The sequence below is a fragment of the Homarus americanus genome, unplaced genomic scaffold (assembly GCF_018991925.1).
Source record: "Homarus americanus isolate GMGI-L3 unplaced genomic scaffold, GMGI_Hamer_2.0 scaffold30108, whole genome shotgun sequence".
In the NCBI taxonomy this organism is placed as follows: Eukaryota; Metazoa; Arthropoda; class Malacostraca; order Decapoda; family Nephropidae; genus Homarus; species Homarus americanus.
Window position 1 is genome coordinate 1,511,022 of NW_024748109.1, and position 26,478 is coordinate 1,537,499.

The following is a 26,478-nucleotide window of genomic DNA, read 5'->3' on the forward strand; positions in this document are numbered from 1 at the left end:
TCACTTTTGAAGTAGCCTAATAGTTACTGAAAAAAAAAACTTATTAGACACAAGTGGCTAAACAAAAATATCACAGACTATGGCAGATAACAATTGAATTAGTGATGATAATATTTAGTAAGTATCGTAAATATTCTCTGTATCACTATCACAGTATCACTATATTCCTCTAACCCGCTTACAAACAGTCCCACGTTACGTGCCACGTTGATGCCTAAATACTGTTAATTATTTCCTTTTTTTTCCTTCGTGTAACACTGTTGACAATGTACTGTACTGCACAGCACTTTGTTATTCAGCAATCTTCACTGATATAGTTACGGTATACAGGCCCTACGGCTACATACTTACGAAGGATGAGTATCCTAATAGTAACTGAAAATTCTATTGGACGCTAGTGGCTGAGCAAACATCGCATATTGCCCACAGTTCAATAAATGTTTTAAAAGGTTGTTTAGAGTAAGGAATAAGTAATTAAGCAATGCAATTTAACTTCATTAATTAATATCATGAACGATATATTAAAAAACACCTATTGATATGAAATTATTGGTGGAAGATTTATTTATTTTTTAATTGAAAACCATTGACAGACGCTATTGTAATTTGGAGTTGCCATGCAGACAAGCACAGGTCAGAAAAAAAACCGAAGTACAATATTAATTATTATACCAGTTTAGAAATACATGAAACAAATCCTTCCGAATTTAAAATTTAGCACTTCAACAAATCCACCATTTTGTTTCGTGAATTAATATGTTTCCAAAGTTTTCCGCCTGGAAAATCTGATCACCCTATTCACAATGTTACACAAGGCATAGTGGCCGCGAAGTCACCAGTCAGATTCTGTTCGCTCGGGCCCACTCGCTGCTTTGCACTGCTCGCTGTCTCGCAGTCGCTCACTCGTCAGCAGTGCTGCCGTTTGACGGAAATTCGTCTGCTAGACGGTAAAAAAATGAAATTCGATGACGTCATTGTACCGGCCCCAGTGGCCCGTCGAAAAAATACCGAAATTGTTAATTAGGCCTCTTTTAGGGTCAAATGCAAAATATATATGATATAGAATAATTATGAAGGCATTTTATTTTATTTCCTTCATTTTATAATTAATAGTTTAGCAATACTGCTATGATGAGTTGGCACGAGAGGGTGAGTAGGAACACAAAGACAGTCATTTCGTCCTGTTCCATTTTGAGTTCCAGGGGCGGATCCAGGAATATCAAAAGGGGGAGGGTCCATGAAGTTTTGGGTGGGGGAATATCGGCCAGCAAAGAGAGCCCATCCTTCTGGGGAGCGGTAAGCCCCTCCCCCCAGAACATTTTTTGAAATCTGACCAATATCATGGGTATTTTGAGCCCATTTGAAGCCATGTGCACTTGATATTAGGAGATGTTCTGAGGTAAATTGTAATTATTTTTTACTATACAAAAATGCCTGAGTACAATACTGCAGTAAGGAAAAGTATAGGAGTTTTCTGATGAAAAGGGGGAGGGGTCCCCCCGCTTTTTGCCTTGAATTCAGTGCCTTTCATATGATTTTCAGCGTAGAGCCTTTGTCAAAAACATCTACACGCCGTTATACACCGACTTTCTATGAGTCCTTTACTGTTAGTTCTTTATTTGTTATTTTATTAGACATTTTAAAATTATATATATTATAATAGTTATCCTTTTTTACAGTGCATTTTCTATGATATTCACCCGTGGTATCACTCCATTTTCTACTTCTTGAACTCTTTTTATCTCTTTTATTCAATATAATACTGTACTGCTCCACCTGATTTTAAAGTTGTTTAAAGAATCTATTGTGGACTATTTCATACTATATATATATGCATAATAATAGTAAAAAGGAAATGAATTGTTACTGATATCCATTATATGTATCACATTTAACAAAGAAAACGTCTTTATGACGTCATGGTCTCGTAACCAGTCACAACACGAGGAAGATAACCAATTGGACCGTTCGGTAAAACACCGTCAGAATAACAGCAGCCCTGAGTAACTCGCCTGGAGCCAGTCGCCAGCTTGCCATTGGCCTAGTAGTCATCACAGCATAAGGAAGTACTCACGCTGACCAAAACCAGTCGAAGTTATTTGTAGTTGCACACCGGTGAATTCTACCAAGATCAACTTTACATGAGTATACTTCTATTGGTTCCATTTATAGATCTATGTTGGATATTGTGTTGAATTTGTGAATTCAACATAGATTAGAAGTTATACACATGTTTATAACAACCGGTGGCTCCACAAGGTATCTTTATATGACCGGTAGGTTTTATACAGTCCACTTGAATTTAGAATAATTGTTTTAAATGATCATATAATTGGGCGTTCGAACCGGGTAGTATAGAATTCGAGTTTGAATTTATAGTTTGATTTTCTGATCTGTCTACTGGTGCTGACGCCATTTTGGTATACATAAGAACATAATAAAATAAAGAGTCTGCAAAAGGCCGGTCGGCCTGTGCAAGGCCAACCAATAGGTTACTTGATTTTAACCTATTTGGGCTGTCAAGTGGATACAGTACAGTGTAGTACCACGTTTGTATGTAGTGAGACATTTGCCACTTCGAAATAAGTCCAGTGGATATTTTTTGTATAATTAGAATAACGTTTTAAGGTAACGGCACGAAGCCCCTGTGCTTGCTCGTCTCTTCCGCCATTGCTTCAAAACCCAAACTTTTCCTTGGATCAGCCCATCCCGAAGAAGGGTTACCATTCTAATCCCTCTATCGCCCCATTGCCCTAACTTCATCCCTCTCTAAGATTTTCGAAACTATCTTGAACTCTCATGTTCTCCGTCACCTTGAGCGCCATTCGCTTTTGTCGGATCACCAGTATGACTTTCGCCAGGCGAGATATACCGGTGATCTGCTCTCCTACTGCACCCATCTTTGGTCATCCTAGCTCTCTTAGGGATTATGGGGAAACTTTCGTCGTGGCCCTCGACATCTCCAAAGCATTTGACAGGTTATAGCACAAGTCTCTGTTTTCTAAACTTCCCTCTTAAGGTTCTCTCCCCCACTTCGTTTTTTAATCTCTAGCTTCCTTGAGAACCGATCCATGGCAGTTGTTGTCGAGGGATTGATATCTCTTTCTCTACCAATGGTGTCCCACAGGGTTCTGTTCTTTCACCTACCCTCTTCCTTCTTTTTATCAATAAACTTCACACTACGACTAATTCTATCCATTCTTAAACTGATGATTCCACTCTTCACTTCACATTTTTCCCTTCCCCCTAACTCTCAAACAAGATCTGTTTCTAGAGCGGATTTCATTACTTCTATCAATGCGGATCTGTGCAGCATCTCCGAATGGGGAGGTAGAAACTTGGTTTAATTCAATAGTAATAAAACTCAGTATTTACCAATTACACATTCCAAATTAGATGAACACCCACCAATCTCATTTCGGGATGCTATCATTGTCAAATTCTAAAATAGATATGCTAGGCCTCACCATTTCTTCTTAATATGTCATGGAAGCCACACATCCTCAATATTGCTAAAGCTGCCTCCCGAAAGTTGGGAAAGCTGTACAGATGCCGTAGCTACTTCACTCCTGAGCAGCTGCTTCAAGTATTCGTCCTAACTTGGAGTACTGCTCTCATATCTGGAGTGGCTCTTCTGTCCACCTGTTAGATAGGGTGGAATCAAAGGCATTTAGTCTTAACTCTCTTCCTTTAGTTGACAATCTTTCTTCCCTTTCTCTTCGCCACAATGTTGCTTCACTCACTCTTTTACAGGTACTTTAACTGATAATATTCAGTAGATTGGGCATCCTGTGTACCGGTGGCAAGGCAGTGTGCTCGTAACATTCATCTTGCCGGCCCACCGGTTCTAGTGTGAATGTTGGGCACTCGAGAATAACCCGTTATAGTAGCTCCTTTTTTCCTCGCACCCAAACTGCCGTTTCCACCCACCCATATCATTGTGGTGTAGATTTATTTTTCATCTATTTTCTTTTTTTTTCATCACCGTTTAAAAAATAACAATAATAATAAAATCCGACGAGGATTTGGAAGACCTCAACAACTGGTCTGTCACGCCCGTTTAAGTTTCATTGTCAATAATTAAATAACGCGTAGACGAATAAAGTGCACCAAATGCAATTGTAAGTGTTAAGTTACGAATCCATCTGCCTACTTTTTCAGGTGTACCCACTGCAGCACATTCCGAGCAGTACTTTTTATCCTTTTACGGACAGTTGGCAGAAATATGGTTGTACTTGTAACAATTTCAGCTTGTTGGGTGTATCTTTTGTGATATATTTGTCCACCTTTTTATGCAAGATCGTCAACCCACGCCAAATCCCCCCCACCCCTTATGTAGGGCAGTAATGTCGTTCAGCGTCGAGTCGGTATGAAGCTCTTGCAGGGAGTTTTCTCCAGGGCTTCGGAACAAACAAATTTTGTGACCGAGAAAGGCGGGCTGTATGCCACAAAGGTTGTTTGTACAGCAATACTTGTTACAATGATAAAATTTAAAGTACTTTGTTAATTGGTATTAGTAATTATAAATACCAATTAACAGTAATTTTAGTTTTGGGGTTAAATTTGATTATAAATTAGTACACCCGGGGCTTAAACGGTAAGGTGAGTATATCTTATTGACTAGAAGTTCGACTGTACTTTGAGCGGAAATTATAGGTCAAACAATAAACATTATCAGGTGCACATAGCGAGTTTGTTAAAAATTCATTGACCTCATGATCAATTACCACACCATGATACCAGACAATGATACCTGCTCCTGGAAACCTTGTGATCCTGCCAGTATGGCCGGTTGTTAGAGAACTAGTTCGCTTTCATGAGACAGAATTATAGCTGGTACTGTTACTCGACCTATTGAATTATATCCATTGAAGTTATATACTAGCGCTAACCAAGTCGATGAGTCTGATCTTCGTTAATTTGTCAGATCGCCCCCTTTTCGACTTATGGTCAAGCTACAATACTAGGTAAACAGGACGTGACGCCTTCATAATTGTCAAATGTGAAGCAGTTGTAGGGTTTAAGCTATTGCCCTTCCCCCAATATATCGTATGAACATCTACCCATGCTGACCAAAATCAGTCGAGGTTATTTGTAGTTGCACACCGGTGAATTCTACCAAGATCAACACTACATGAGTATACTTCTATTAGTTCCATTTATAGATCTATGTTGGATATTGTGTTGAATTTGTTAATTCAACATAGCTTAGAAGTTATACTGTACACATGTTTATAACAACCGGTGGCTCCACAAGGTATATGACCGGTAGGTTTTATACAGTCCACTTGAATTTAGAGTAATTGTAAATAGTTGTGCTAATCTAACTATAGGTTAAGTTCTGATGGATTAAGTTAGTTTAGGTTGGGCTTAATCAGGAAGGTTTGCTTGGTTAAGTTAGATTATGGATGGCTCCATTGGGTTAGGTTGGGTTAAGTTCTTTTAGGATAGGTTAGGATGGGTTAATTTTGGTTAAGTTGGTTTAAGTTGGCTATGTTAGTTAAGGTAGAGCTAGGTTAGGTTAGCTTAGTTTAAGTTGGGTTAGGTTAGCTTACTTTCAGTTGGATTAGGTTGGGTTGCTATATTTGGGATGTTTAGAGAGTTTTAGCCTTAGTAGCTTAGGCTTCTGGTACTAAGCCACTTGTTCTTTTGAAGACACCGGAAGCTTGAGACTCAGCTGTGGGTGTTTTTTTTTCATACAATATATACAGTACTAACTTAACCGTAGTCATTAGTTCAGGTTAAGGAGGGCTATATGAGCGCACTTCACTGTTCAACGGTTAAGCTAGATATGCTGTTGTCGCTCCAGGCTTTAGGCTGGTCGGATAATGAAATGTTTGTGCACTTTTCTTTACAATTATCATATTTGGTTGGGTGGAAGCACACTGCTACTGCCGCCGCCATGACAACGCCCAAGGTTTTACTAAATCGGCCATATCTCCGCTTCTACTCAATATTTTTTCACTCTTTTCAGATACTCATAAGAATATGCTCTAAACATTTATGAATGGTGAAATAATTTGAGCATTTTTTTTAATTTATAAAACTAGAAAATTATTATTTTTTCTTCTAATTGTGTACAGTATTTTGTTTCGAGTAAGAAGCACTTGTGTAAAATACATTGTGCTGCTTACATGTTGCAAATCACTGCTGGGACTGCTGAATAATTTCCTGGTCACTCCCCTAACAAAACAAGGGCAGATCCAGGGGAGGATCTTGAGGTCACGACCCCAATTTTTCCATCAGATTTTTTTTTGCAGTATTGTACTCAGGCGTTTTTGTATAGTAAAAAGTGATCACTATTGACCTCAGAATATCTCCTTATATCAAGTGCGCATGGCTTCAAAATGTCCTGAAATTACTGATATTGATCAGATTAAAAAAATCTGGGGGAGTTACAGCCTCCCCGCAACCACCCCCCGCTACTGTAGATGGACTCGTCGTGTTCGCCATGTTCCTCCATCCACAATTAATTGGACCTCCCTTTTGATCTTCTGGATCCGTCCCTGATAAAGCAAGACATACCCACCAAGTCACCGCTGCCAATTTATCTCTCAAGCACCAAGCTTACAAAGCTTATGTAGAGAACAAGTGAAGAATATCCCCAGTTCTGCTATTGGAGCCTAACATTGAAATTGCAACTGACAATTTGGATTTTCTTGAGGGCACAGAGGTGGTCTCTTTGATTTGTATATAGTCCCTTTCCGAGCTTGCCCCATGGTTTTTTGCACTAGATCCTCCCTCCAGAAAAATCATCCTTCTTTGGCTGCAGATTTTCATAGTGGAAGATTTGTCATTCACAAGACAAAAATGTCTCGTCTGGCATTGCTTTTGATCAAGGGAAGGGGCAGAATATCGGACATCTGAAAGGTATTGGTGGGGTGATTGGCCTGGCAGAGAATCAAACAACATTCAGAAGATGGCAAGTGGCTGCTTCTTAGCTAATCCGTATCCTTCAGGAGTTTGAAGGCATTCTTCAAAGAGACGCAAACAAGGACAACCTCCATCACCATGAACAAGCTCACTGTGCAGGAATTATTTTACACTTCTCTTTTGACAGCAATAAAGGAAATGGGTAACACATGTTTCAAGAGGACAGTCCTGATCTGTTAGTATTAGATACAAGAGATATTGTAAACAGTCCAGCAGTTCAGTCTAAAAACTGTTGAAGAGGTGGGACAAAGAGGATACTCAGAGTTTGTCAGGATCGGCTCATTAGCAGATCAAAACCAGTCTGAGACTATCCCCACAAAACAACCTTGCTCTGTTCAGTCGGCATAGACCCAAATCCCCCCAAAAAAGTTCACAACTACAGGTGACTGAACTCCAGGAAGACTGAGACCGACCTCTTGGCACATCTTTGTGTCCTGTCAATCAAGAGCTATCAACCTTGAGGACTTCTTTATTCATGAGAATCATGTCTACCCACCATCAATCTCAGATCATGGTAACCTTAGGGTTTGCAACAAGTCTGATTTACTCGTGTCTTGAGTCACACAAACCCAGTGACACGCACAATCATCTGATACAAGTATTCTGGATGGAGCAACATTAGTTCATTTTCTTGTGCCTAGTGGAGCAAAAACATATAATGATTATGCCAAAGATGTTTTTGTTCCATGCATAAAAAAAACGCAAGAGAAAGTTCAGTGTTGATTTAGTGACAGCTTGAAGTCAGCCACTCGTCAGTAAAGAGGAAGTGGTGTGAAACAAAATGTGACATATACCACACAGATGCCACAGAATTGGAGTCAGTTTTTGCAAGATAAGAACAAAAAGAAAGAGCTATTTGACTTTCTTGTTAAACAAGTTATGATTGTGTGTGAAGGCTGAAACAGAGCTGTATGTGACAAATGATGAAAATATTCTGAGCTCTGAAGATGCAGACCTTAGCAACCTGTCTCCCTGCAGACTCAAGAATGATTGTGCATGCAGCTGATGCCACCAACATAGGCAGCAGGAAGATAATTAGAACTCGATACCGATGTGGTCATTCTAGCAATTGCATTTTTTGAAAGGCTGAGTATTGATATGCTATGGAATGCATTTGGGACAGCAAAGACCTTCCACTACATACCCATACATGAAATTGGTACTAATGAAAGTCAAAAAGCTCAATCCCTTCTCGGATTTCATGTCTTCACAGGTTGACAGTGTCAGGTTTCTGTGGAAAGGGCAAGAAATCAGCCTGGGATGTATGGAAGGTCTTTCCTGAAGTAATATCTGCATTTCTAGCAATATCACCACTCGGCAATAGCATATAAGCCGTTGTTCATGCTTTGATCCAGAGGTTTGTCATTATTCTGTATGCATGGGGACAGGCTTTGGTGGCAGATATTGACACCCCTTCACCATAAAAATGGGGATGGGTGAAAGAGGATGCTGTGTGGACACTTCTGTACAAGGCTACCAGGGGCTTCTAATGGTTGTAGGGAGCTTGTCAAATGTAGGTGTTGGAGGGGATGTACAACTCGTGGCTGTTTAGGGGTGCAGATGCCTTGTACACTTCAATGCAGAACATGGAAATTACAGGCTTGCATCTGTGCCATTAGTCATATAGACTACCTTGGTTTTCATGTATGGGTTTTTACTATTTAGGATTGTATTATGAAGTAGGAGTAGTAATCAGTGGAAATAATCAAGCTATTTTATACTGATTGAATACTAGTAGTAACAATATTCTGCCACCTGGAGCATAACCAGTGATTTCATATATGGGTATTTTGATTCACAATAATATTGTGCAAGAATTTAAGACAAAAATAAAATCAATGGAAACTTGTTACTCACAGAATAATTTAATTTGCACACATTGTCAGTTTTTTTAATACCTGTATTGACGAAAAAATAATGATCAAATCACTTCATAATTATTAAATGTATTTTCGAGTATCTTCTGAGGAGTATCTGAAAACGGTGAAAAATTTAGAAGCAGAGATATGGTCGATTTAAAAACCTTGTAAAGAAAAGTGCACAAACTTGCCCCTCTGGAGCATTATGCTACTAGACAACTATAGTACAGTACTAGTCTGGTAATATGTGACAATGCAGAATCCTCATTTATGGAATTCAAGGGAGATGACTTATTGGCCTTAAGAATTACTAAGCATAATATAATGGCATGTACAAATAAGGTGTAAGGGTGTTTATTATATGGTACATTCAACATGACACTAACAAGGTTTGGTTTCATTAGGTTAGGTTACATTAGGTTAGGTTACATTAGGTTTTGGTTTGGTTAGGTTTTGGTTTGGTTGCTGTTAAGAAAAATAAATCACTTTCTAACACTTAGTATTTATCAAACACAAAATTAAATATACATTAAAACTACATTTAGTAAGCATGGTCAAACGGTTAAGGCAAGTAGGATGGATAGTTTTTTGAAATGTGTACATCGCTAAGCCACCATGTAATTTTCTTTATTTCTTCTTGGTTCTTAATTCTTTCTCCTTCTTTATTTCATGCTCTGTTTCTCGTGAGATGGTGGAAAGAGACTAGAGGGAGAGGGAGGTAAAGAGGCCAAGGAATGTGAAGGTAACGGCTGGTTTGTGGTTAGGCCGCCCTCACACCAAAGGGGGGAGAGGGGAAGTAGATGAGGATAACTGGGGAATGGGGGTAACTGGGATAACAGACACGAGGGGAAACGGGTGATAAGTTATCACTTAGGACTCAATGTATCACTGCTAAACACCAAAGACACTGAGGACATACTCTACTCCATACACAAGGGACTTAAGAACTAATCATAATGGTTCTTCGTTTATTAACGAACTTACTCAGAATGACCAGTTTCACTTTAAAAACAATAAACCTATCCTCTGTCAGCTAAACAGGGGTCACACGAGTCATAATAATTTCTTGAAACGGATAAAACCTGAAGATGACACACACAAGACCACACTTTACTCCCCAAACTAGACTGTCTTTTTCAGTCACCTACAAGGGGGCCACATACTCATGACCTCACATCTCATTGGTTCAGGCTTAAGGCATTCACACTCATAATTTACTGCGATTGGCTCCTGCTTGGCGGGAAACACACTCATGACATTGTTATATCAGTTAGAGTTAGACTAAGTTATGGAAAGTCGAGTTCAATTTGGCCAGGTGGGTTAGGTTGGGTTGTATTGGGTTCAGATATTTTGAGGCCTGTTAGAGCTTCATCCGTTTTCCACCTTGAGCACCACTTAAACCGACCCTTACTTCTCCTGCAGGTGTTCGTGTACCGTTCCTGCGTGTGGGGTGGAATCGGCAGTTTATCATGATGAGAGAGTTTGGGTTCATCTACGACTCCTCTATGGCTGCGCCTTTCTCTAACCCGCCCCTCTGGCCCTATACCATGGATTACAAGATGCCTCACAAGTGTATGGGCACCAGGCAGAAGTGTCCTTCCAGGTCCTTCCCGGGCATATGGGAGATCGTTCTCAACCAGCTGCAGGCAGGGGTAAGTTCAGGGGTAGATAGAAAGGTTGGGGTAAGCCCCCCAAAAGGTGTTAATAGCCAAAGTCCCTCGAGTTTGAATGTAAACACGTTTCTCTCGCCTCTTCCGTCCAGGCATGCTAGAATAATTGTTTACTCTTGTACCCAAGGAGTACTACTGCGCCATGATGGACCAGTGCCCACCGTCGTACGACGAAGAGGAAGTGTACCAGATGCTGATGCACAACTTCCGGCGCCACTACAACACCAACAGGGCGCCACTAGGCCTCTACTTCCACACCATTTGGTTCAAAACCAAGCACAACATGAAGGGCATGAAGGTAGGAGCCAGGGAATTTTACAAATAAACCTTGAATTTTGTGTGAATTCAGTTCAACTTCAAAATATTATTTTGGCAGCAATCTTACAATAAATTAATGTACTACTGTATATAATAGGTAATTAATTAAACTTTAGGAACAAACTCCAGTAAATAGTCTACTCCAATAAATGAATTGTGTACCTATTTCATGTTAAGCAACCAAATAACCAAATTTTGCAGGTTATGCCTATTAATTCTATAATGAGTATTGTCGGAGATGAATTGTTCTTATAATTGACTTTATTCAAATGGATTATTCCACATATTTATCATAAGTCATATAGGTGGATCAGGGGTGTGATTTTTTGGTTTTTGCCAGATTTCCTGCTTTTTTTGGAACATCCAGGTCGACCCAAGTGAATAGCGCAAATCAGGGAAAAAGATATGGAGGGGGGTGTCAAGGTTCTTTGCCGATGTTCATCTTTGAATTTTTAGTAGCGTTTTCATATTACTGAAAACCTCTAATTTTGTTATTCTATTGTAATAAATTCCGAATTAATATACATACAGTAAAAAAAAAGTTTCATCCGGGGGTTGCTGACTTCCGTAATGAGCCATACATCACCTGATGTGCCTCGAGAGTTGGTATGTGTGCCTATATATACGGCAGGTTATGTCGTGACACCCTCAGGCAAGGAAAACAGGGCTACCGCATATTCCACTATATCCCTCGTCCCTGATTTCATATTGTTTCCCACATAATCTGTGCGGTGTTTTTTTTTACTGTGTACCTGGAATTTTTCACATTTACATCAGGAAAAGCAAAGGAATTTTGTTTTGTCTGGCCAGTAGACATCCTGTAGAGATGCATATAGCACGTTTTTTCCTCATCAATACAACACTAGTGTAATGGGTCGAGTTTCTTTCTCTATATTCCAGCTAAGCTGCCACTATTTGTAACGGGACGTTTTTCTTTACTTCACATTTTACCATCCAGATATTCTTCAGTTCTTCATTTATATATATACCTTATGTATTCTTTCTTATATTCTTTAGTATTCTTTTCTTAGTTATGTATATTTTTTATATTAAACTTTCATGGTATATTTATTTAATAATTTCTATGCTGTGTCTTTAGTTCCGCAACGTACATAAATGTCTTATCTTTCTTTTCTTATATTTTCCAAGTCTTTCATTTCTTTTCATATACTGTATATTACATTTTCTGAATTTGTCTTTACCTTTCTGAAGTATTTACTGTTTTACTTATATTCTCATACATGCGTTGGTCTGGGGAACCATAATATTCTTAGTACAACACTTATTATACTTACAAGGGTAAGCTGCCACCACCCAGAATTTTGGTAGAATATAACATCACTCATGGACAACTTTTGGGTAGGGGTGTATGGGCACGTGAGTAAGTATTATTTTCTGGGAACCAATGTTTAAAAGGAGTAGAGGTGATACTCGTAGATCACTAATTCAATATTTATTAACACAGTGAGTGAATAAGATGTTACTTAAATTCACTCAGACAAGACTGGACCCTCAGGTTTTACTGCACCATTGACAAAACAGATCTCAATTACTTATTAATTCATGAAACACTTCCAGTACTCATTACATCATTAAACAGCTCCAAGTACTTATTACTTCATTAGACAATTGTTGTATTAATCCTCTGACAAATAAGATTCGGCAATTATTATACACGGTCAGATAACACTGTATCCTCATGTCTTACTTTTATATGATACAAATTACATCTTCAATTCTTGGTTACAACATTTAGCAATCATTATATTATTTCATTGTCAATACAGATGATTATATGACACTTGACAATATCCCAAATCAACTTATAACATCACGTTCTATCGGCATGAACAACATAGTACATTTCCTTCAGTTCATGTACTCAACTCGCATAACATATTTCCTGGTACTATTAATAGTTATGGGTTCACTACTTAACCAGGGATTTCTGTTTGTAATCCCTCCATCAAGATACAATAATACTTAGGCCCATGTAACTGTGAGGAGTGCCCCAGGGTATAATGGTGGCTCCATAACAAATGAAGATCGCTGTTAGGGGTCGGTTGTAGACCACACACGCGAAAGGAGCTGGGGTCTGATTTGCAGGAAACGGACTTCAGTTTAATCCTGTCGAATTAACGACATCGTCCAATACGGCTACCGATCTATGGTAGCCGATGGGTATTCAGCTCCCACACTGGCCTGGAGATACGTTGAGGAAGTCACGAATGCGTATATGTCTAACTTCAAATATACAAAACATGCGTCTGGTAAAGGTACAGACGACACTTACTTTATATTAATCCTTTCACTGGGTAAATGACAATTTCACTGTTACAACATGAACACTGATATTCACAAAATTGACTAAGTTAAACTGAATTAATACGGCGGCAGGGAACATACCTTGAGATACGTTGAGGAAGAGTCACGAATGCGTGATTCTCCCTCGTGTAGCGGTATATACTATATACATGCGCTCACAGGGCAACTGGCACACGCATTCTTACCAGAAAGGTTGATCTCGCCAACAACAGACCTTCTCTACCATTTTGGATCGCTGTATACTTAGTTATGAACTTCGGTGTTCCTGATCAAGGTAATTTCCTATGTCTATTCATATAATCTAATCAGAGGTTGAGCTTGCCAGGAAAAAGTGGAATATACACATTGATAACATCAATTCTGCGAGCTCAGGGCTGCTGCGAACAAGGAACTATTCACTGGGAGACGTTAGATCTGGGAGATTATACAGGTTGACAGAATAATTCAGGAGATTAATGACTTTCTTAAATAGACAACTGACACTCTAAACTACAACCATCAGATTCTCTGATGTTTGGGCAACAAAATAATCTGACTTCAGTAGCATTTGGAAACTCATGGTCATTCTTAGGGAACGATACCGTGGGTATCGTTTGTACTGGCAGACTCAACACTCGCTTGCCTACCCAATGTTAATAACAATAAAAACATTTAAAGCTTTCAACATCACTCACAAAGGATTTTGTATGCTTTAACTGTAATCAAACATATCTAAGTTGACTCAAAACAAGGGTGTTCTCTCTCGCATTCAAATTCATTTTATAGAGAGGTTGGTTTCAGTAAGTTAGAGAAAATGGGATAACGGAGGACTGAGGCGTCTTGAAGCGATGCGAAAACGGACTCCTCAGATGGGGGACTCAAACGAAGGCAGAGTTACATGTTTTGTGGGCTATTGAGCGTAATATGAATCGTCTGATTTTGGCGTTAACTGACGTGTATAACCGTGGTCATAAACTAGCAGGTCGATCTAACGACCTGGTGTTGGCAATCTTATGGTTATTTGGTGATGTTAGAGGTTTAACAATAGGTTCTAACATGTTTGTTATTAGAAGTTTAACAATAGGGTCTGTTTGGTGTTAAGAGTTTTAACTATAAAATCTAACTGTGTTTGTGTGGTTGGTGATGCTATAACTACCCCCGTTTTTGTTTGTGTTATTAGCGATTCCTGGACGAGCTGAGTAAGATGCCTGACGTGTGGGTCGTCAACAACCAGGAGATGATCAAGTGGATGAGGGAGCCCACACCTAACTCCCAGATGGCCAGCTTCGAGCCCTGGAAGTGTCAACAAGCGGTGAGAGAGGGAGAGAAGAGGAGGGGAGGGTTAATATTCGTTTTTATCCCAATAAGCCTTTCAGATTTTTTACCATTATCACTAGGATTCTTTTTAGTTAGTAATCTATTTTTTCAATGGCAATAGTAGGTTAGGTCAGGGCGCGGTTAATATTAGTTTTTATCCCAATAGGAAGGAATGGAGGGTGGGAGGGAAAGGAAGAGGGAGTGAGCGACTGCTGCTGCTTATTGCCCTTTCTATAAATCCTTCAGCGTTCTCTCCTGAATCTTCTATATTTCACACTTTTAAATTCCACTCATTTCTCTCCTTTAAATCCTGCATTTGTCTTTTAAATCACGCCCTTGTTGTCCCCAGGTGCCGGCGGAGGACAAGGCCTGCAGCATCACTAAATCGTGCAAACTGAGGAACAGACTGCTAAGGGGTGACCGCTACCTCCACACCTGTTTCGAGTGTCCTGACATCTACCCCTGGCTCAAGAACGAGTTTGGTATCTATCTGTAAACATTGTCTAGATTGTATTTTTGTCCAGAGATCTTTGTTTAAAAGTTTCAGTCGAGCTTCACCTTACCCGACAGTAAATGATTCAGGTTAGAATTCAGATTTTTACAAATCTTGACAAATCCTGATTTCTCACTGCTGCAGGAGGTAATGTAGGGACGTGTACCAGTATTACCCACCTCAGATGTGACTGTTTCATCAAATATTTTAAGACCACTCAACATCATCACGTCGGGATTAACACTCGGTTGCATGCAGCTCTCTAGGATTTCTTTTGATTGCTTTAATGGTGTTTGGAAACGTTTTCTATGGAGTATGGTTCTCAGCCTCCCTGTAACATATTTCCGAGTACAGTATACCAAATATGTGGGTCAGGTAGGGCCCTTACCTGACCCGAGCTCTGGTGGGGAAAGGAACCATCTTCAAAAGTAATGTGAGCTTATGACAAACTATTTTGATATCATTGATCTTCAGTTATGAAGGCATTAAATAGAATGATTGTCTTGAGAATGAAGTCATTCATAAAACTCATAATAATAAATTCCGATTATGATATATTCAAGGCGTTTTTTCATCAATAATTGCGATGTTAGTTATAGTATCATCCGTAATACTAGCCAGTAATGATAAAAACTGTGATAATTTATTTTTTTGTGTTGTAAACTCGCATCACTGAATGTCGTTTGTTGATCATACAACAGTCCCGCCATATAGTCACTTAAATTTTATGGATGGTTAAACAATTTAAAAAAAACGGTGGAATTCATTTCCACTCGTGTGAAGTGTTTAGTGATGATGTGCATTCACTTATCCATAATCTGGTACCCCGTTGATAACTGCACAGGCAGCATATATTATAACTAGTACCCCGTTAACTGATGTACAGGCAACTGGTATAAACTGATACCCCATTCATACTACACAGTCAACCGCCATAAACTAGTACCCAGTTGACTACCTTTAAACAATTATATAACTTGGTGTCCGAGAGCCTGATGTCACTCCTGTCTGGTACTGTACACAATTGCTCCTGCATCAACCTCAAACTATAATTTTTTCTATTAGATTAATTGCGTTGAAACACTTTAGTTCCGAAGCTTGTATCCATGGTTTCATCTCCCAATAAATTTTGTGTAGACTGTACTGTACATATATACCAAGGATGAGTTATTTCGCCTGGTCATATTTTAATATTCCCTAGGTGATAAATATTCTGTTCAAAATCTGGTATCTACAGTAGGATACCAATGTACTGTACTATACTATTCCTGTAGCTTTTAGCGACAACGGGGTTCCAGTGATGGTTCATATTTCCCTCTAGTTTTGTTTTGTTACTGAAGTTTATTTATACATGTAAATATAATTTTTTTTTCTATATTAAAGGACTAAAACCTAGGCACAACCTTTTATTCTGCCTCGTTTTGTGGTGGTGAGGATGTCACAAAAAGGGGGGGGGGGATTTTACCCCAAAATTTAATTTTCCTTTTTATTTTTCAATTTGTTGTATTTATTTTTAACAAATTTTCAAATTAAAAAAAATATTTATCTAACACCCCCCCCCCACCAATAGTTCAGTTCCAACTATTGTCAAGAGCAATTCCTTGCTGTAGACTTGTCTCGGTATTATACCCAAGGTGTCTGGTCCTGGTTTGGTTATAAATTGTGCTTCCAATTCTAATTATTCTTTTGTAAGAAATTCTATAAAATATATAAAAGTGAAAAGTAAAAGGCAATAGTGGATTTATTTTCTTTATTTTTAAAGTAAAGTATAAATAAAATACATATCTGTGGCTACTAAGAGCCCCAGATAATGTGAAGATATGCATCTTGACTTGTTGGAGTATTCCTCAACCATGCTTAGTAAAAGTAAGTTTCTCTGGATTATAGGTACTGTATATGCCTGAATTAGTTACTGAAATGTTTCCAAGACATTTCTGTAAATAAGAGATCTACTGACAAAGTTAGATACTTTACTTAAAAAAAGTAGCAAATTCACAAGCGTCACAATCTTCAGCAATTTTTGGTACCTTCAATTAAAATAATTGAACACCTGGCATGTCTTAAAATGACGTTGAAACCAATTACAATACTGTACAGTACAGTATTACTTTTCCATGTAAACCAAAGAAGCTCTTTTAGAAATAAACCATTAAAGAAGCTGATATATGACACTTGGGAAGTTAAATCTTCACGATGAACACAGGTTTACAAAATACACATTGGTATTAAGTTTATAAACAAATACTGTACCCTAACCCCTTCCTTAATGCATGTTGTAATAGTGCCATTTAACATGTATGCTACTATCACCATCATACACATATGACAGCTCAGCCCTGAGGTAAGGCAGAGGTTAAGCTCCTTTTATTCAGACATGTTATTGAATTAGAACTTGATTAGAAAGCTGGTCATAAATGAGTACACCTGGCAATGTAAACTTTCACATCACACCTAAATAACCTGACTCTCACCAAGCACACTTCAAGAATACACCTGTGTTTTGCAAAGAAAGTTCTTTACGACATTTGAAGAGACAGAAGATAACTTAGCTGTCTAACAGTTAATGGTGAAATGGTTTATGAATTAGATGAGCTCAGTTATTAGTATAGTCTGATTGACGACATCCACAAAAATTTTCTTGAAAATTCATTTGAACAAGTGTTAAACAGATTAACACTGGTGGTGTTACATATCTTTGAGAACACAATACAGTAATTTTACAACTGACACGATCACAGATAACGACTGATGTAAGGCCACATTGTAAGCAAAGTGATTGCTCATTAAGGGCTTAACCTAAGAGAAGATTTGTTGTTCAAACCATTACTGGAACTCATCCACCTGAAGAAATTATCTACGTGGTATAATGCTGATGTCTGTTACAATTCAAGGTTTAGTACAAAACATCAAAATTCATTGTGGCACCATTTTGTACACATTAGTTGCATTTTAAAATATACATTCAACTTTTATGCAATACTGGATCACCAAAAATCTTAATTTAAAAAGTAAGGACCATATTGAGGAGAAATATTTTTAGTTATGTGACCAATCTATCTCAGAATAATATCCTGATACTTATATTTGCACTTATGATGAGCTTTATGCATAATTATGTCACTTCTAAGATTTAAAAAATACATCTGAGCTATTATACATCCCAAATGACCCCCCTGAGTTCTCAACTAAGGCACATATTTTTTCCTTGTGACAGTCGTACATCCCAACACTAGCTATGTCACATGGACACGAATCACAAAGCTCCTGTCACAATTAATTTTTATGAAAAATTCATCTACTAGTAATATTTGTTTTTACTTATTTTAAACATATCAGTTACAGGAGCTAATAGAAGAACAAGGCCAAGTTGAAATGAATAGTAATAAAAAAAAATCTGTACGAGGAAATTTCACTGTGCAAATAAGGTTCAAATCGTGCAATAAATCAACAAAACACATCAATCTAATGCACAATGTTCTCTTTTTAATTTAGATTTTATAATTTTTTTAAAGAAACCAAAGTAAAAGGCCTGATATCACAACATAAATGCATTTAAAACCAAACTTTGAAAAAAGGGAAGATATTTCTATTCTTGATGGGATGAAAAATGGCTAAATTAAAAAGTTGGAATGGATGAACAAGGTGTGAATGGCAGGTAATGCAAGAAAAGGAAGAGAGGGATCATAGGTGAAAGAATGGGAAAGCACATGGTGTCTGACAAAGAGGGTTGGTATGTCAGAAAGGGGGAAGATTTTGGAGAGGAGGGCAACTCTGACAGGAGGAGGTATGACAGAGAGAGGGATAGTATATGACAGAGAGGGGAGGTGGTATCCGAAAGAGCCGGGGGGTGGGGGGGGATCTGACAGAGGGGTGTGGTATCTGACAGAGGGGGTGTGGTTTATATCAGAGAAGGCTATCATTATAGTGTGTGAATTTGTGTAAAGATAAAATGACAGATATTATACAGTTTACCATTAACCTGAATGGACAATAAAATATGGCTTATTTGATGGAGGTGAACAGAATGTTGTTGAATGGGATGGCTGATCAAATACAACCAAAAAAGAAGGTTTGAACAGATCTGATATGGTAAGTATTTAGACTCACTAGTAAAATAGATGCACCATCAACCTGGTCAAATCTGTGAAATGTTATATTTATTTAACAGCCTAAGAGGTTTTTGAGAGGAATAGCTGATCTCTATTGAAATTGATTCTTCCTTACAAACCCTTCTTTCTGTGTCACTAAATAAAATAAATGTACTGTAGTACCAAATAATTTTCAAAGGAAACTTTCTGTAACATTTTAATCTTAGGATAATGATAATTTTGGTTTTGTTGTACTGTGCAGCGAGTGACATTGCATTTCAATACAGGGTATTCTTTTGGTCATTAAAAATCCCATCTATCAATATTTTAAGTCAACAGTACTACAGTATTCATATGCCATAGATTGAACAAGTATTGCAACATTTTTGTCCTGCACAGTACCATCAATGTTGCTATAGGAAGACTCACCCTGCAAAGTGGCCAACACTAAAAGTATCACAAACAGGACCAAGAAGTCATTTAATTTTCAGGTACAGCAAAATGACTATAAAATCCTTCAGCTAGGCTTGGAATTTCTAGTAAAAAAAATATTTGTCCTGATTGTGATATTTTTCTGAAGATGATAATATATTCTCCATACACAGCATTACAAATCTAAAGGTCAGTTTTAAGTTACAGTGAAGATGGTGATATATCAAGGCCTCCTGATAACTTAACCTGTAGCTAAAAGGAAGATTAATAAGTTCTGAGGTTCACAAAGTAAATGCCTGTGGACAGCAGAAATTAAAATGAAATTTGGCAACTTTTCCTGATTAATAACATGAAAATATACATACAACAAAATTCAAGATGCTACAGTACCATCATTTAAGGAGCTGGAAAGACCATACTCTCAAGAGCTTGGGAATAAATGTATGGGAATAAATTTTTACTTACGTTATGGAAAGTTTTTTCTTATTCAATAAAAAATACAGTACCTGTATACAAATTATTAAACGTTTCTTTAATAAAAACACTTTAGTCAGCAGTCTATTCCACAATTTGCTACTGACCATCAAGAAGATTCAGACACACAATTAGAAAAAAATGCATCTAAACAGTAATCCAATAAGTGAAAATGCTATGAGCACTTCAATTTAACCGTGGTAAAAATTGAAAGTGAATCTCGTAGACCTTGTGGGCACACCGAATACTAAGACTCAATACACAAGGAAGCATCATAACTGCCATTGTACTCAATTGCCTTCACTTCCCCAACTTAAGTCAGATACCCATCCACAGCTGTGTTGCAGGAGGTGTCCCATGTGTAAAGTGGTGAGCACATCCATTCAGCTGCCACACCCCTAAAATTAACTGTAGCAATCGTTTATATCATGACAATGATTCATGTATACTGTAGTTATAATAATCTATTGCTTCAATTGTTTCACAGAGAAGGAAAAAAAATGGAGTGAGATCGTGGGGTTTGACATCAGTTAGGTGACAATATGTATTTCACTAGTGCGCTGAAATGTTGTTTTGGGAAATTTCCGTATGTGCCTATGGCTACCCCTCAACTTCCTGAGTAAACATGGCATCAAAGATAAGAAAGAGAGAGTTTAAGAGTCATTAATCAAGACAATGATAATCCTACTTCAAAGATACTGAGATGCATAGTAAAAATGCCTTCTTTCATTAGTAACTTTGTACAACTTAGAACATAGTACCACCAGGCTAATGACAAATTTTGAATATATTTACAAATGTATTAGTATTAAAAGTATATTTTTTTCTAGATTTGTTAAACTTTGATGGGGTGATAAGGTATGTGTAAAGCTGGTACACAAGTTTTCCTTCACAAAAATAGGTTAATGACTCCACTACTTGTACAGCATTACCAATTGATTAATGCTCGCACTATATTATTTGTCAGTCTAGGAAGCAAAACACACACAAGAAAAGTAGAGGAGTGGAACTTCTTGTCTGACAGTCCCTGTCACACACCCTCTCCAGTGCCAGCACGCTGTCACAATAAGACAATTCAGATATGCTTAGCATAATGTTTGTGCTTCATACCTAACATTAGGAACATGCTAGGACTATGGCAGTGAAGAAGGGTCTATTCAGAATATGTAAAAATGCATATACCGTATATATAGTACAATATTTCCATATCACAAATATCAAATACAGTGCAGAACCATTGAATTTTCTGACCTGAATATGAAGCTCTGTGCAAGTCTGATTTTCAAACAATCACTTTCAGGAAGTTAGATTGATGTATGCAGATCCTCAGTGTAGAGTTAAATTAGTCTGAATAATATACTGAGAAAATAACCATCAGCGATGACTAAACACCAACTAAAGAATGACTACTGTGAGTGCATGTAATATAAGCTGGAGTATACTAGGTGCTACTAGTGAAGCTCAGAGTATTTTGTGGGAGGATAGGAGCTGTCTCCGCCTGGCCAGAGTCTCCACCAAAATGTTAACAACAGTCTGTCTTTCTTGTTTGCTTTCTTTATACTGATCAGATACTCAACACCATTCACCATATATATGAACGTCATAAATAGAAAATCTTATTTACTCTTAACTGCAATAAATAATACAGTAGAAAGTCAACTTCCTGCACCAATTATGGAAAGATACCAGCTCTGGAAGCTGACATTTTACTGCAGTTTCTAAACCAAATGCAACTCGCAGACTTAGTTTGTAATGACTGAGGGAAAAAGGGAGACTATTCAGAAAGCAAAATAGTCAGGTTTAGAAAAGTACAAAAGAATTTTGAAGCTACTGTATATTTATTTTTAGGCAACAAAAACCAGCCAGAACTAACCTGACCAAAAATACACTAAATTTATTAAGTTAGTTGAGTGCAGGTTTGTTGTCGAGTCCCAAAAGAAAAAACAAAAATTGTGGTACTTTTCCAACACTGGCCCTTTTGCGTTCAGAAATGACCCAGACGTAGGTAAACAAAATCCGACTCAACATGAACCAAGTATTTATGTAGTTGATGCTGTTCAATATTTCATTTATGCATTAACCTTTCAGTGAACACAACATTTTTAAAGTTCAATAAGGAATTTAACAATAAACTACTCCAAATAAGAATTCACTTCAATTTTTAAAAGAACTTGAAAAATTGGATAGCAGTAATTTAAGGTGAATTCCTTGTGTAGGCACCACAAGTGTGCTGTTACCACATGGAAATCAACGTACAGCACCTGTGCTAATGTTTCTGAATAAATGTTTTGAATTTAAGTAAGGTGATGCAAGCTAACACTCTCAATCAATGCTTCCTGAATAAAGTATATAAAGAGATAGATTGTTCTCATAGATTGTGCAGCATTACACAGCAGGAATGTTACCCACATCTATCAACTGGCTGACTCACATATACCTGTACCTGCGGCTTCATCACATGTTTAGGAGATTTAAGACCTGGAAACAAAGTTTGGGTTGTGCCATGAATGTCAACCATAGACATACAAAACTACAAGCTATGTAATACAAACAGCAAACAAGATCCACAGGATGCGTTAATAAAACTTAATTTCTGTTGCTTTGAACAGACTTTTCAATTCATTGTAATCAAACCCCAAGCACATGCTTGAACTTCAATATTAACAGAAGAGATATGTTTATAAAACAGCTCAACTAATGGTGGCCACCAGTTCCCACTAATGCATCTTCTGTAAGTGGACAATTATATCTGATGAATCTCTATAACAAATTAAAAAGCCAAGAGATCTCTCAAATTTTAAAACTTACACTGCAATACAAATTTTTGTCCTGCTCATTTTATCATGTTTTATGCTTTAGCAGAGGAACATCCTAGATCATGACCACAAACCATTTTATACGGGACACTTGCATCAACACTTTGCACTGGGTATGATGCCTCTAATAATGAATGCATATTATTCAACATAAATTATCAAATGATTGCATTGTATAAAATAAAATAATTCTACTTCCTTGACAAAATCAGCAATAGTGAATCTCTTCAGAAAAAGAAACCCACAGTATCAGTAACCATCGTATGTTATGGTAGTAGAAGACTTGGAATTTCCCGCCCTCTGTCAGGTCATCATGATGACCTTTGCAAAGTATATCCACTTCACAGTTACTGTCCTGTGTCTATTCTCTATTGTGGCTGTCTTGCCCTTTTTATGAATTTCCAAGCCTGTAGTTAATTATTAAGAAAAAAATAATGTTTCTCTTAAAAATTAAAAAGCAACATTGACACTGCAGATGGTATGATGTTACTGATTGAGCCAAGTACATTCTGTTTGCATTATTGGGAGAATATTTCCAGAAATAAATAATTTACACACTATCACTTCACTATAAGAAAGTAAAGACTAACATACTACCCATATATGGAGTGCAGACTTCAGAGGAAGCCCTTTATGCATGACAATACATTTCACTTCCGTCATGGCATGAGAATTTGGGTTCTATTGAGTGGTCGGTGCAGTTAATACACACACATCACCTAAGTACCAATAAATAAAAGAAATTCTTCTCAATGGTTAAACCAAATGACCATTAATATTGATAATAAGCTCCCTGTGTCATAAATATTTGTTAGTTCAGAACAGGCACCAAGTCATTCAGTTGAACCATGATCATTTACACAATAACCGAAAGCAAGAGTCAGTAAATTTTCTCTCTGCTCTCACTAACCCAGTCATGATATCTAAGCCCAACACTAATTCTGTAGTTCCACTTAGAGAGTCCGATTAATTTCCAAGTAACATTCAACAAGCACACAGTAGTCAACAAATGCCACAACAAATAACTTCAGCACCATTCAGCGACTTGGTACATGAGAGATGGTTCCTTTTACTTGGGAATGTCAGAGGGAATGTTTTCAAGGTAAGTGTCATTCACAAAGTTACTTACACATTCTTTCCTAAGTTAAATGCGATTCATCTGAAAACTCTTACACTTTTATGCTCTTTTGTAAGTTAAATGCAATTTATTAAAAACTCTTGCACTTGTTGGGCACATCCATGACAAGCAGAACTACATAAGGAACTTTCTAGTAAGCATAATATGGAGCACAACTCCTACGGCAGGGCAGCACAGTAGTTTACGACATCCTTGAGATACCCCCAAGCAAGGCACTAAAGGTGGGATACTATAACTTTTGCTGACAGTGCAGGTATCAATTTGTACACAAGTTTTTAATAGTGCAGCTAAACTTTAAGTTTCACAGTTTCTGTTGCTGCACATAATGAGATTTCAATAACCAATTCACACTTTTGGGGTTACATGAGTTCACTCTCCACTCCCATTATAAATTTACAGCCATTGCAAGTTTAAACAATTGTCAATTGAACATTCACAGCTTCACTCCCTTCCTTCAAGAACAACTACTCCTTGTAGCATCAGATAATTACAGTCAACCCTCACCTATTGTCCAATCACCACAAAGGTTACAGTTTCCAGTTTCTTCATTAAATTCATACCTGTAAGTAGAATGCGGTGTAAATTACACAGCATTTGAGCTATTCCCAGGGGGAGGAGGGACACCACCACTTCCTGAGGTTGTGGTGGTGACAGTGGGTGAGGGTTCAGTATTGGTAGATGTGTTGGCGGTTGTGATGGCACGTTCAGTAATCTTGGGCTCTGGCACTCTTGATATCATGTTGTTTGTATTGGCACTGTTCCCAGCATTAGGGTTATTTTCATCATTTGCAGTAACCTGAGAGGATAATACAGCTTGCCTTGAGGAGTTGTCTGTCGTGCCACTGGCTGTATTGGTAGCACTGGCTGCTGTGTGACGTTGGTGGTGGTGAAGATGGGTATTGGCAGGGCTGCTAGTAGCAAGGGGTGCTGGACTTAAAACCTGTTGCGTGGGAGTTGACCTGTTACTTGTGGCCATGATTCGCGGTGGAATACAACCTCGGAAATATGGATGACGAAGAGCTTCAATGGCTGAGATACGCACACCTGGCACAAATTTCAGCATTTTCTGAGGAAAACAAAATTACTGATACAATAATGCACATTATATATAGTATATACCCAGTACTGTAACTATACTGTACATCTACTTTTGAAATTTAAATTTTAGATCTTTTAATTAAAAAATACAGCAGCAAACTATAAGTGAGGGATGAAGTTCTCAGTAAAGAAGTACATAAAATTTCCTAAAGCAGAAAAACAATGTTAGTGTGTCTGTTCCTTCAAAAACCCCAAAAATAAAATAAGTAAAATTTACTATTTGTTCTTTATTTTGGTTATCTACTAAATACATACAGAACCAGTAACTGTATCACTTTAATGGTATCAAAAAGGACATAAGCCTAGAGTTTGGATTAGAGACAAAATTTATACATTACTGGTCCAGTACACATTTCTAATTAGAAGAATTGAATCATGACACAGACCCCTAACACATCTGGTGTCCAAATGTACAGGTAAAGTAACAGCAGTAGCAGGCACCATTTACTGAAGATTAAATATAGTGTCATTAATTGTACAAATGATCATCAATACAGAGTACTGTACAATATACACAAACTGCACAAAATTCATGTAGTACTGTACTGTATTTTTGAAGTACAGTATGAATACAGATCTTGAGGAATATTTATATAAAAAGCAACTACTTTACTTGTACCCTGTGAAGCTTTGGTAAAGTGAAGCTGCCACAGAACTATAAAACTTATGTTGTAAACACAGTAAAAAAAGTACCGCACGGATTATGTGCGAAACAATATGACACTACGGACGAGGGATAGTGGAATATGCATACCAACCCTCCCGGCACATCAGGTGATGTATGGATCATTACTGAAGTCAGCAGACACCCCTCCTCCCCCCCCCATGCACAATATTTTTTTTTACTGTGTGTACATCCAACATTCAGACATATAATACTGTTCAGTACCTGGAGCAGATCTGCTGCATCATCTGTGATTTCTGGCACAACATCTCGTATATGTTTGCCCTGGTGGTGACGGAAGTTACTGCGTGAGAGTGACACATCTCGTGGCCAATCACTTTCATGTGGGGTCCCAATAACACTGAAAATTTCAAAATATATTACTAATGGAACTTTTGTTACTCCCAAGTTTTGTATAAGGCACGAAGTATGTTAAGTGGAAACATGAGGAGACGGGGAACAGGGCAGGTGAGAGTTGAGTAAGACATGCATGGGCAGCCCGAACCATATCTTTGTGCGGCCTGTAGAGTGATTGATAAATTCTATTTAAAGTGGCCCGCGGTGCAGGTAGATGCAGCCAGTTTGTGGTGAGTAAAAGCAATATTTATTCAAAGAATAATCTTCACACACAATTCATTACTGTTTCATCACCTAAGAGTAAGTAACTACAAAAATGTAACAGTGAAATAAGTATAAATAGTCAACAATATAATTTTTTTAACTTGAGTGAGTTTATGGGCCAAGTTTGGCACGACTTGTCTGATGGATCAGCTGCTATGTGGCAGTAGATAACTTGGGAATTAACTAAGGTTGGGTAAGTCCAAGTGGGGTCACAGGTGGTGGTCTCACAGGTCAAAGGCAAAGGTCTCTTCCC

At 37.8% G+C, this 26,478-nt stretch overlaps 1 protein-coding gene and 1 long non-coding RNA gene across 2 annotated transcripts in view; one reads left to right on the forward strand and one right to left on the reverse strand.

The window, feature by feature from the left end:
- The window catches only part of LOC121880175 (chitin deacetylase 1-like), a 35,729-nt gene extending 19,440 nt beyond the window's left edge, over positions 1–16,289 (forward strand). The window contains exons 8-11 of the mRNA XM_042387300.1: positions 10,215–10,444; positions 10,590–10,760; positions 14,265–14,396; positions 14,751–16,289. Coding sequence (XP_042243234.1) covers positions 10,215–10,444; positions 10,590–10,760; positions 14,265–14,396; positions 14,751–14,897 — 680 coding nt within the window. The 3' untranslated portion in view covers positions 14,898–16,289. The remainder of the gene's footprint in view (positions 1–10,214; positions 10,445–10,589; positions 10,761–14,264; positions 14,397–14,750) is intronic.
- A 341-nt stretch (positions 16,290–16,630) lies between these two features.
- LOC121880176 lies at positions 16,631–26,256 on the reverse strand. The gene is made up of 2 exons (XR_006091501.1): positions 25,830–26,256; positions 16,631–24,908 (listed from the first exon to the last, which is right to left on the reverse strand). It is a non-coding gene; the product is annotated as an uncharacterized LOC121880176 (long non-coding RNA).
- Between the last annotated feature and the right edge of the window lie 222 nt (positions 26,257–26,478).